This window comes from Physella acuta, unplaced genomic scaffold (genome assembly GCF_028476545.2).
Source record: "Physella acuta isolate Inbredline_101_S28 unplaced genomic scaffold, ASM2847654v3 ptg000318l, whole genome shotgun sequence".
NCBI classification, from domain to species: domain Eukaryota; kingdom Metazoa; phylum Mollusca; class Gastropoda; family Physidae; genus Physella; species Physella acuta.
The window spans coordinates 212644-226470 of NW_026731837.1; the positions used below are offsets into that span (position 1 = coordinate 212644).

The 13827-nt window shown below is 33.4% G+C and overlaps 1 protein-coding gene across 1 annotated transcript; it reads left to right on the plus strand.

Moving 5' to 3' along the window:
• Positions 1 to 10607: 10607 nt before the first annotated feature.
• LOC131940468 (uncharacterized) lies at positions 10608 to 12758 on the plus strand. The gene has a single exon (XM_059299128.1). It carries the CDS (start codon positions 10615 to 10617, stop codon positions 12388 to 12390), a length of 1776 nt encoding a protein of 591 aa, XP_059155111.1. The 5' UTR covers positions 10608 to 10614; the 3' UTR covers positions 12391 to 12758.
• Positions 12759 to 13827: the final 1069 nt, after the last annotated feature.

The window sequence follows — 13827 nt, forward strand, 5'->3', positions numbered from 1 at the left end:
CATATTTAACGACTATAATGGCTGTTTCCGACGGGAATACATTTTTTTTCTTACCCCCCCCCCCCCCCCCCCAGGGTTGGTCTACGACGTCATATAATATTAAATGGATCGTTCGTCAATTTTTTTATATATATATCTCATATAAGGAGAACTTCACTCACGATCATCTTTTAGCCCTCGTCGAGGGCTTTGAGTCTGACCAACAGTTTTTCCATACGGCATAGTCATCTATAGTAGTGTATGCAAAAACTTAGCATGATGTACAGACGTTAAGTAACCTAAAAATTGTGTTAAAATTTCCCTGTTTTTCCCATAAAATACAAAGATTATATAGGGAAATACAACTGGTCAGTTTTGACCGCTTTACGAAGTTTTCCCAGATATGCCGAGTTTTTTGTGACACCCCTAGGTGTTATTCTACCACCTCACAAAATATCAAGGGGTGTCGTCGGAGGAAATGTTTTTTCGTAATAGAGCTCATATAAAGAGAATTTCACTCGCGGTTACTTTTTAGCCCTCGTCGAGGGCTTTGAGTGTAACCAACAGTTTTCCCTAAAGGTCAAGCCATTGACCTAGGAGCATGCAAAAAATTAGCCAGATATACTGAGCTTAAGTACCCTAAAGTCTGCGTTGAAATGACCCTCTGTTTTTCCCATAAAATACAAAGATTATTTAGGGAAATACAACTGGTCAGTTTTGACCGCTTTACGAAGTTTTCCCAGATATGCCGAGTTTTTTGTGACACCCCTAGGTGTTCTTCTACCACCTCACAAAATATCAAGGGGTGTCGTCGGAGGAAATGTTTTTTCGTAATAGAGCTCATATAAAGAGAATTTCTCTCGCGGTTACTTTTTAGCCCTCGTCGAGGGCTTTGAGTGTAACCAACAGTTTTCCCTAAAGGTCAAGCCATTGACCTAGGAGCATGCAAAAAATTAGCCAGATATACTGAGCTTAAGTACCCTAAAGTCTGCGTTGAAATGACCCTCTGTTTTTCCCATAAAATACAAAGATTATTTAGGGAAATACAACTGGTCAGTTTTGACCGCTTTACGAAGTTTTCCCAGACATGCCGAGTTTTTTATGACACCCCTAGGTGTTCTTCTACCACCTCACAAAATATCAAGGGGGGTCGTCGGAGGAATTTTTTTTCGTAATATAGCCCATATAAGGCGCCGGTCAGTCAAGGTCAGTTTTGACCCCCTCTCCGTAGACTTTTTTCCAAACCGTCACCGGCCCTCGTGTTCTATCGCCCCAAGGCACCATCGTGCCAAATTTGACGCGCCTGCGGCGCCGGGAAGTGCACCTGACCACTTTGCTTTATATATATAGATTTGAGAAACTCTGCGGTGTGGTAGATGAATCTGACCGTGAGATAATTAAAATTTTGAAAGAAGCTATTTCGCTGAGCTGAAAAAAGAAGAATCTGCATTTACGCATTACCCATTCTCTTCTTCCCTTGATGTTGCCAGCATTCCCGATGAATTGCAAGATGAATTCTTTGATTTGCAGAATGATTCCGAGTAAGATGAAAAACTGCAGACACAAGTTTGGTGTAGTATTCATCATTCATACCCAAACGTAAAATTGATTGACTTTTCGATAATAAATTTTCAACACTATTCTTCGATTAAAAACAAAATTAAGATAATTATAATGAAATAGGTTGGCGTTAACAAAAAATTTTTTAAATTAAAAAATTAACCACGAAGGTTTAGTGAATAGTATACAATTTTACTCATACTATTAAAACAGTTATCAAGAGTAGTTCATATTGAAAGTCTACTAGAAAATCTTATTTTAGTGCTTATTAATGCCCATACTAATTTCGGCTTTTTAATTATATGGGGGTCGCGGGTCACTTACTTTTTATAAAAGGGGTCGCCACTCGAAAAAGGTTGGGAACCACTGCTGTAGGGCCTATTTAAGATGCTCAACCTTCCATATATTTTTTAGTTGAAGTTTTAATGTTTGAAAGTTCTTTTTCTTGAAACATGCTTTTTCAAACAATTTTTGTACAATATTTATTAAATCTTAGGTATCTGCAGCAATAATCTGCATTGGATACTTATTAAGCTTTAAGTTTCAGAATTAGTATTCCTTGTTTATTTTATAATACAATATTTTTATAATTTTTTTTTATTCTATTACATTTTAATGACAACTACCAAAATCATTGCCGTCTGCAATGGCACAAGCTAATACTATGATTACGCAGACCTATTTGATTGTATTATTGATTTTTAAATGTGTGCTAGATTTTTCTGGTGTGTGGACCCTTGACATATGTGTATAGATCTAGTATGTTGATGTAAACAGGAATGAACAGAATTATAAGAAAGTAACTCTTAAATAATCACTTATTAATTAAAATACACGTTGCCTTTTTAGTTCACTAAATTTTAATTTGAGCTTTTCATATATACATACACACACACACACACACACACATATATATATATATATATATATATATATATATACTTTGTTTCTTTGGGGGGGGGTGTGAAACAACGAAGTGTCGCACCGGGTGACACCCGACCTAGCGACGCCACTGATGCTATGCGACTGCTTTAAGATCACATAACTGAATGATTTTACATTACTAAATAAGAAAAGCAATTAGGTAAACTTTATTAGATCTGTGTTATATATATACGACAAAAAAGGTACTTTAGGCTTGCTGAAATAAAAACGTTAATGTTTAGTAGGCCTATACGCCTATTTAATTATTGGAGACCTAATGTAACTATAAAACTAATAAACTACTGCAAAAATATTGTATTGTTCTTTCTTAGTCATACTAGATCTATGTTGTTTTGTTGTGTTATTAATAAATTTGTATGGAGTTGGTTCAGTTCGTTGTTATTGTAGCTAAACCAAGGTTCGCTAGCTAGGGCTAGGGACAGCCAACCATCTAGGAGAGAAAACTCGAAAAATCAAACAACTTCGGCTTTGGAGTTTGTTCTTGGATTAACAAAGGCTCAGAGTTTCTTCCAGGCATCTCCTCGAAGGGGCTGAGCGCCGCCCCCCCCCCCCCACCCCCGAAGAAAGTCTACCGCCCTCCCCCCACCCCCGAAGAAAGTCTACCGCCCTCCCTCCCCCCCCCCCCCCCGAACGAAATGAAATTTTTATAGAAAATATATACTTTTACCAGTGTCCTACCCCTCCGAAAAATGTATCCCTCCTCCCCCACCCCACGATGATTCCCCCCTCCTCCCCCCCCCCGCCGGAGAGAAAAGCGTCTGAAAGAAACACTGCAAAGTCTATGGAAGCAAATCACATAAGAAAAGAAGGATGCAACGGAGTCAACGGCATATATGGCGCATAAAGGTTAACAGTCAACACTAAATTGTATTGAAGAAAATACAATCGAACATACACTTTTAAACGAAGAAGAAGAATCGAAGTTAATGTAGTAATAGAAAAACTGATTTTTATCAAAAGTACAAACAGAATGATTTTATTAGGATTTTTCAACGATAACATTCAAACTAGTGGTAGACTATACAGAGGCGTAGCGACTCTTCCCGGCGCCCGGGGACAAACTTTCGATTTGCACCCCCTCAAACTTTCGATTTGCACCTCTCAAACTTTTGATTTGCACCCCCCCCCCCTCAAACTTTCGATTTGCACACCCCCTCAAACTTCGATTTGCACCCCCCCTCAAACTTTCGATTACTTTTTCCAACCCATTTTGGCGCCCCCTAAGGTCGGCGCCTGGGGAGATATGTCCCCCCTGCGCCCCCCCCCCCCCATCGCTACGCCTCTGAGACTATACAGTATACAGGACATAAAAGATAAATAAAAATTGGTAGTCAAATAATAACCGCTGAAGCAGTCGTCACAAAGAGAATCTGGCCACTAATTATGTGTAGGAACTACTAGACTATATTTTGGGAAGATTTACAAGGGAAGCCACTCTCAATTTCTAAGAAATATGAACGAGTTTGAAACAGTCTGAAACAACTCAGTTGAACTCCGTGCCGTTAAGTCATTACTTTTAAATTCAAAACCAAATTAAAACACAAATTCACTGTTTCTAAAATCTATAGATTCTGATCTAGATATAGAATCTAGATCTTCTAGTTTAGTAGGCCTACAACATTCATTATAAAAAATAAATAGGCCTAAAGTAAGTTGACTGTAGTAAGTTAGGTAGGCCTAGGCCCTAGTTAGTTTAATTAAAGTAGGCCTACTACTTGTATTGTAAGTAAGTAGGCCTAAGTAAAAAAAATCTAGATCTAGATCTAGTAGGCTAGACCTAAGTTAAATTTTGCTGTTTTGAGAAATAGGGAAGTTTACTCACTAGGCTTATTTATTATAATTTAATATTTAATTTAGTTTATTAGGCCCTACTACTACTTTGACTTTGTTTTAGTTTTAGAGAGAGTAACTTGTACTGAGGGTAGGCCTAACCAATAAAATAATAAATAATAGAGTAGGCCTATAGTGCCCTATAGACTACTATAGAGTATAGAGTAGAAATAGGCCCTTATGCTGTGCTATAATATTATTAGCAGTGTTTCTTCCAGACTTTTTTTCGGGGGGGGGGGGGGAGGGGGTGGACACTATATAAATTCCCCCCCCCCCCCCCCCCCCCGAAGAGATGCCTGGAAGAAACTCTGATTATTAGTGAATAATTAGTGGTAGGCCCCTAAATATAATTAATAATTGTATTAAAACTTTGTTCAATAAATAGTTAATTTTAATAATTAGGCCTAGGCCTAATAATTATAAATTAGCGATGTTAATGTTTTCATCAGATGCAACCAAGCATCCCGAATTTGTGAGTAGGACAAAATCACAGCAATGCTTGATGAGTTGGCTAGTTTTACTATAAAATTCGATAGTTAAAAGTTAAAAGAAATAGTCTTTAGGAATAGGATGCTTTTGTGTATTTAGTATTTACCTCTTTCAGATCTAACGATCAGATAAAATAGAGTACATATGTTTCTTGACCCTAGCATATGTATGGGTGGTATGGTCAGCACTAGGCCCAGCCTCTTTTATTTTTCTTAAGGTACCCATCAGAGCAGGGTAGACTCAGGGGTTCCTTGCAGTCTTGAGATATAGGGTGAGATCTGAACTCTGGACAATCTGGCTAGCGGTAGAGTACTCTACAACACGACCCCCCGCCGTCCTTGTGTGTATATAGTAGAACATAATAAAATTATTATCCACTGAGGACTGTATCAAAGTTACTTTTAGCTGGTTTTCTGACCCAAGCCCTACCTATTAAGTAGTAAAAACTCCAATCATTGTCTATATTCTTGCTTAGAAACTAGGAACTAATAGTATCATTCAATTCTTAGTATTATTAATATTAAATTCTTAACGTGTAGCTATTAGCTAAAGCAGGAAGTACACATTTACTAAAACTACCAACCATAATGTCAATTAAATTGATATTAAAATCTTTTTGAATTTTAATTAAAAGCACTAGGCCTATAGTCTATATTATTAATTAAATAACCAGTATTCTTGTGTATTGGGTCATTGAACTCCCCACTTAATATTTACTCCTAAAAAAACATTGTAATCAGGCAAAAAATTAATAACCTGTTCAGTTTTTCATTTTAGATAGAAAATAAAACTTAAAATTAAAACATGATCTATTCAACATAATTGTTTTAAAAATATTAACATAAAATTAATATTAATCCTTAGTCAAAAAAATAAAATGAAGCCAGTTATAGTAACTTATAGTTATAATGTTAAAGTAAAATTTCAATTCTGAAATAAAGGTAGGCATTAACCACAATGTTCATGGTTTCTGATCATAGTGAAAAGTATTTGCAGCTATCCCTATAGTTAAAAGCATTCTTTGTAAATGTAATGTCTCACAAGTAAGATGTCTTGAGTAAGTGAACTAAAAACTATTGCAGTGTAAAACTTCAAATCCATGCAACAGCAATGTTTGTAATTAAGGGGAAATAACTGATATTACTAACTTTATAATTAAAGTTCCATGTTAAGTTAGCCAGATATTAAGACTTGTTTGTATTTTAAATTTACTCATATAAATATACTATCATAATTAACATCTACCTGACACATTTTATGATCAATTATACCTAAATACATACGTTAAACAAACAACCACATTAGAGAATATTGCTGTTTAGGTTAAAATAATTTGTGAAACTTTACAGGTTGTTTTAACATTGTATTGATAACAGGATGGTCAAATCAATCCTTGCTTGTGGACTACAAGAATGTTTGAGTAAAGAATGGATGGGAGATAACTTCAGTGACTTTAGAGTTGTGGTTGATGGCTCACAGTATTTCTGTCACAAGTTTATTCTAAGTGCCTGCTCAACTTTCTTTAAGACTTTGTTGAGTTCGGATTTCAGAGAAAAGAAAGAAGAATGTGTTGAGTTAAAGAACATGAGTAAAGAGACTTTTGATGTTATAATCAATGCAATTTACAAAGGTGTTGATGATCTGACAAAAGACAACATCATTAGTGTGTGGCAAGCTACTCATATGTTGCATATACCATTTCTTATTGAAGAATGTGAAAGATTTATTTTGGAAAATATGTCCCAAGATAATTTTGTTACATTTTATGAAATTGCAACGCTTTTGAACTCAAAAAGTGTGATTTCTTTAGCAACAGACTTCATAAAAAAACATTATGAGCAATTTATTGAAACCGATACCTTTCTTGAATTAAAGCACTCTGTATTACTTTATTTGATTGATGATGATTGTCTTAATGTGTTGTCTGAAGATGTTGTTTTAGATTCCATCATTAATTGGGTCTCGTATATAAATTACAAGAGCTACCAAACAAAAGACTCAGGTAAAGATAATTTAGTGACATCATCATCTGATTTTGCAAGCAAGGAGAATACTGAGTGTGATTTATCTATATACAATCAGCTGGATAAAACTGCTAACTCCAAATTAGACTCAAACAAGGAAATGATGGACAGAAAGCAGTATCTTGTTGGATTGTTGACAATGGCCAGACCATTTTTAGCCAGTCGAAGCTACCTCGAAAACCTTTTAATAAATCCATTGATAAGGGAGAATGAGAAAGCTCTTAAGATTGTGTACGAAGCTTTGTTGTACCAATGGACATCTGTTTCTTATTCCCGTAACTTAGTGATCCCATATAGAAAATGCAGCGGTAAACGAAATGTCATGGCATATTTTCACAAAAACAAACTGAACTTGCTTGATGTAGAGAGTTTAAGAACATTTGAGCTTGATTTGGGTTTAGTGTTAGGTACTTGTTGGGATAATGCTTCAAAAGATGGTCACAGAAGCATGGTGCTAGCATCAATTGAGTCCTCACTTTGTTTTGTGTATTCAAACACTGGTAAAGTCAATTGTGAATTCAGTAAAAGAAATCACCTTTGCTGTTATAAAAATCTTGCAATTATTGATGAAAATAAGAAGGTATCCACACTTAAGACATTTTGTGGAGAGTCTCCACTTGAAATAGTATCAGTAAATAGAGATTTTGTTGCTGTTAGTGATTGTATATTTAAAACAATAATGGAAGATGGTGCTTTTAGCTGTGTTGACTTTAAGTTCTCATTACCTGTAAGTTCAGTATGTGTTTTTCAAGATTACATTTTGATATTTTATAACAAAAATGGTACTTCAAAAGTACAATGTTGCAATATGTCTACAAAGTCTTCTCAGGAAATCGACTTTGACAGCCAAGTAAACACAATTATAACAATTCAAAAAGGAAGGCAAGTGTATATTCTTTTACAAAGTGGTACTTTAAAAGAGGTAGAAATTGCTAAAAACAGTACAATTAGTTTTAAGCTTGTTACTCAGCTTTGGACCAGTTTAAATAAGATCTTACTTGGAGCAGTATGTTACAAAGATGAGTTATTGCTGTTTTCTTCTAAATACTCATTTTTGCGCCTTAGTTTGTTAAAATCTGTACCTGGGATTTTTGAGTGCATAAGAGTTATTGAAGTAGACAGCGACTCAAATATAGTTCCATTAGTGGTCTCAGAATCTTGGTGCTCAAAACTAATATAATCCCAAGTTTGATGCTAGTTTTTTGTTATAGTTTTTTTTAAGGTTATTATTGTTAATTTGAAACTGTTTTAACTAGAGGATACAATCTCTTGATATGCATACCCTGAGTTGTCATTAAACAAAGTTTGTAAGCTTAGGCAAACTTTGTTAACTAGTAACTTTAAACAAGTGCTCAAATAAGAAGAGAGCCAAGAATGTTGCTTATGTTCCCAGAGATATTTGTCTTGTTAAAGTTAAATATTTGTATCATGAAGAGATGCAAATCAGCATTACGGGTTATTGTGTCAGTAATTATTATAATGTGCATCCTTTTTATGTTTTTGCTTATTGATGTCACTGAATTATTATTGAATGTATAGGTTTTTAAATAAGATTTACGTTATGGTAGTCTAGTCTTGTTAGAAAACAAATATTGCTTTCTTTTTTTAACATAAACTTGTAATGTAGGCTAGATATGGTTTACAGTTAAAATACCAAAAAATGCAATTACTGAATTTACTTAGCTCTACTGCTTGCCAAAAATTAAATTAATAGATGTACTAATGCTTTTTGAACTGTTCAATTTCATCAATAAAATTTTAAATATTTGTTATTATTTGGAAAAAAGATTGTCATCAACATTGACTGTTAAAACATTTTTTATTGTTCATTTTTTTTTTTAAATAGACCTTTATTATTTATCATTTTAAAAGAAAAAAATATTGAACTCTAAAAACTGGTTATTAAATTAGTTTAAAACAAAATGGAAAATCCAAAAAAAGTACCTCATTAAACTTACTATTATATGAGTGTTACTTTAAAAATTTCTTGAGGAAATAGCCCTATGTAATTAAAATTTACTCTCTACATTTCTCTATTAAAAATACACAAAATACACACTTTTCACCAGTAGAATTTAGAAGGCCTAAATTTTCTCTAACACATTTTTAGCAATAATTCTATCTGATTTGACTACATATAATAGTTGGGGTCTAATATTTAAGTTATATTGGGAGTTGAACCATAATATAATTACCTTACATTACTGTCCTCTTAATACTCGATATTCCCTTAGAGTATAAGGTTTTTATTGTATATATCATGATGTTATGTCTCAGTTTTTGTAGATAGTACCAAAACTCATGGATCACAATAAAAGAAGATCCAATCAAAATAAGAATAAGAAAAACTTAAATAAAATATATACTAAAATGATTTCACTGTACTGTAAATAAAAAAATAAAAATATATTCCTAATAGGAATATATTTTTTTCTTTTAAATTACTAGCTACATCCACATATCAACTTGAGAAACTACTGTAAAAACCTTATCATATGTTATAAGAAATAATGAATAATAGTTTCTCTGCTTATTAATTCAAGCTTTATAAATTAAGTAGTTTAGGAAAAGTAAAAATAGAGAAAATCAAAGGTAATCTACCAAGGTCTATAGCCTGCATCACATTTTTAGATATAAAGAGAAAAAGAAATGTGTTGAAATTGTGTACAAATAACAATGGATGTAGCCCAACCTAATATACCTCCAACCATTAATTTTTTGAGCATCAATATAAAACTACAGTGAGTCAAGTGAATAGCTTTTTACTCTCAAGGGCCTAATACATCTTATTGCTTACCTTCATTACACTGTGAATAGGCAAATAGTTCAATAGTTGATAAATTTAAAAATACAATTAAAAAACTACTTGAAAATAAAAGAAACGCTATCAGAGCAATTTACAGCAAGTTGCAGAGAACTGTCATTGACAGCAAATGTTTGTTGTACTGATGAATTAAACTTTGTACTGAAGGTTGAGCGATACTGAAAGCCCAGCCTGTTCATTAGTTTCATCATTAACTTTCTTAGTGTAGAAAAATATTCCATATTGGCTGAATTACAAGTGATCTGTAAACATACTGCTGGGGATGACATGGAGCAGAGAAGATGGAAATGTATAGGGCAATGACTTCATAAACTATAGTTGATAATTTATGACTATGTAGAGTCAATTAAATTAAATAGAACTCCTTCCACTAAAGAAAACAGAAAAAACTATTATTAAAAACTCAATGGGTGAACTTGAAGCTGACACCACAAAATATGTATGTTAACATAAGGAAAAAATTGTTCAAGGCGCATCTTTGTTATAGCTGCCTTTGTTGTGATCAGGAGTAGGATTGCATAGACTTTCTATAAACACAATATTCATGAAAATGAATGGAATTACATAAAATTAGCTGTTTTGAGTATAGCTTTTGTCACCATCAAGTACATACGTCTTAAAGGCAAGTGTTTTGTTTGATTTGGAACAGTTTGTTTACCCTATTTTAAGATGAATAAAATGTTTGTCATCTTTGTCCTGAGAATGCTCTAAGAAGTCTTAGGTAGAAAACAGCTCTCTCATGTCTTCACCTGTGTTAGATATACCACATACACATAGCAGTTTACTACTAATAATCACTGAATCTTTAACATACTGGCAGTAACTTATTTCTTTTCAAAGAGTGATTTTTGTATTTATAAAAAAAAATATTTAATTCTTTGTTAGTAAGTTTTAATTTTTTTATAAAAATGTATTCCTTTTTCTAACAAGTATTTCTTTCTATATAGATATAATCTCAACAAGATGGTGAAGTCAACCCTTGCTTGTGGACTACAAGAATGTTTGAGTAAAGAATGGATGGGAGATAACTTCAGGGACTTTAGAGTTGTGGTTGATGGCTCAGAGTATTTCTGTCACAAATTTATTCTAAGTGCCTGCTCCACTTTCTTTAAGACTTTGCTGGGATCGGATTTTAAAGAAAATAAAGAGGAACGTGTTGAGTTAAAGAACATGAGTAAAGAGACTTTTGATGTTATTATCAATGCAATTTACAAAGGTGTTGATGGACTGACACTAGACAACATAATTAGTGTGTGGCAAGCTTCTCATTTGTTGGATATACCATTTCTTATAGAAGAATGTGAGCAGTTTGTGATGGAAAATATGTCATTAGAGAATTACATTAAATATTATTCAATGGCAAAACTTTTACATTCAGAGAATGTCATTAAGTTTACAATTGGATTCATGAAAGAAAATTTTGAACCTTTTTGTGTGACTGAGACATTTCTAGAACTTTCTTTTCCAATGTTGTTTTCCTTTGTGGATGATGATCGCCTTAAAGTAAAATCCGAAGATTTAGTTTTAGAATCGATCATTAACTGGGTTTCTTATGTTAAACAAAAACCACCTAACCTAGAAGACAGTGACAGTGAAACAAACAACACACAAGTAACAGCTATAGAAGAAACTGATGAAATACAGAACTATAAGAGCCAGGAGAAGTTGATTAATGGAGAAGATAACAAGGAGATAGACAGGAAAAGGTGTCTTGTAGAACTGTTATCTACAGCCAGAACATTTTTAGCCAGTCGAAGTTATCTCGAGAATTTACTGATTCACCCTTTGATAAAATCTTGTGACGAAGCTCATGAAATAGTTTATGACGCTTTGTTGTACCAATGGAGATCTGTTTCTTTTCCTAGTAACTTTGTCATCCCTTATAGAAACTGTAATGGTAAACGAAATGTCATGGCATACATTTGCAATGGAGAAATCTATTTATTTGACCTAAACAGTGAAGGTATTTGTAAACTTGAATTGTATATTTACGATTTTAAAAGCTTCTGTGCTTTAGCTTCCATTGAATCAACTCTTTGTGTTATTTATTCAAATAGAAATGTATCTGAGTGTGATTTTAGTAAATTGACATTGGAAACTCACAATTGTGAAAGAAAAAATATTGCAATAATTAATCCATCAAAAAGTACAACAATTATTGGTAAATTGTGTGGAAGGTTTAGTGTACAATTAACTTCACTAAATGGTACGTTTGTTATTATAACTAATAATCCAGTTCAATCACACAGTTCACAAGATACTTTTTCAAACTGGGTTCATTTGGGGAACGAAGCAAACGTCACTCAAGTTGCTTATCAAGATACTATCTTAATATTTCGCGATGGATATGAGCAGTCATACGTACATTGTAGCAATCTCTACTCTAGGTTGAATCAAGATATAAAAATAAAGGGTCCCACGAAAGATATCATAAGCATTCAAAAAGGCAGGAAAACTTTTATCCTTTATACAAACGGATCTTTAAAATCCATAGAAACAACCGGTGATAATAAAATTCAGTTCACATTTATTATTCAACTTTGGAACAACTTTGACTGGATATTAAAAGGAGCAGTATATTTCAAAAAGGAATTAATCTTATTTTGTTCGGCAAAGCCAACCGATGGGAAAAGTTTTCTAACGTCTGTGCCTGGGCTTTTTGAAAAGATCAGAGCTGTTGAAATACAGAGTCAATCAAAAGTAGTTCCTTTGATTGTGCCAGAATCATGGTGCTCCTAATTGCAACACTGATGTCTTTTATTTCCCTGGATGTTTAAGCATGGATTGCAATTTTTAAAAAATGGATCACGCATGCATTAAGTATGTATAAGTATATGTTACACTGATCTTTGCTTTATTGTACTATATAACTTTATAGGTTGGCTAGCCTGCTGCCCGTCGTGGTACATAGGCTGTCGACAAGAGCTTTCCAGACATCTCTAATCTGAGCTATTCTCTCCAACTGTCCCAAGGTATATCCAATCTGCTTGATGTGTCTTCTTCCACGTCACGTCTCCTGACCTCTTTTTCATTTACAGGTCATTACAACTGAAACTTAATTTCTAAAATTTGCAATGCATTTTAAAAAAATATATTTGTACTAAAATAATGTAATTCAGAGAGTTGCTGCATGTCCAACTTATCTAGACTACCCCTACACGTACTAACTACTAGTGTCTTTATATTGCTGCAGTAGCCTACTTGTATGAACATAATATTCAATATTGTGAGCATCTGTGGAACCATATTCCGTATACCCATAACGTTTGTTAATAATGGACTGCATAGAAGGCCAGCATACATAATCCACTATAATTATTAGCATTATGTAGATCTTGAAAATACAATGCAGTTCTGCTGTGAAAATGATATTGAAGGGTTTGTCCACAAATGTCACAATTTGTACACCAATTGTGAGCCTTATGGCGTCTCTTGTTACACAAATATGTCTTTTATAAACGACCCCGGAATCAAATGTGTGTGTACAAAATGCTTCCGAAAAAACTTTTTTTATTGTGGCTATTCAAAGGCTTCAGTTTATGAATGTGGCGTGAATTAATAATTTTCCCCACACGCAAAATTAGACATTTCACACTAAATGTTTAAAAAAATATTGTTCTTATTATTTGCTATGTTATGCACGATTTTCGCAAACATAGGCTAATATATATGTATATTTCAATATAGCCTTTAGCATAATATAAAGAATTAGGTGACATATTTAAACATGGTCGTTGTAAAACCGATATCCTACGATCACAATTTTTCTCTCGCCTATAGCGGGCCTACGTGACCTAAAACTTACGGTTAACCTACTGACAAAATAAAACAGGTACCATTGGAATTGGTTGCTAAATCTTCTATACTTGATTCGTGTACTACATTTATTAGGTTGCAATTATCAGAATTAAAAGGTTTTTTCTTTTTTTAAAAGTGTTCAATGTACATTGAAAATGAGTTTTGAATAATGTTACTAATGTAACTTATTTGAATAAATAAATATTTTTATAAGGCTTTCAAATATAAACGAAAATCAAACGGTTTAGCTAAGCAGTAGGCCTATCAAGTAATCAACAGTTAGATTATTTGTGTGTTATATAGGCAAAATGTGTTAAATGTGGTTAGCTTATTGCGTTGTTAAACATTATCCCTGCAAATTTTGTGTTATCGAATACA

Coding starts and splice junctions, on each gene's coding strand:
- LOC131940468 (XM_059299128.1), top strand. CDS start 10,615: ATGGTGAAGTCAACCCTTGCTTGTGGACTACAAGAATGTTTGAGTAAA.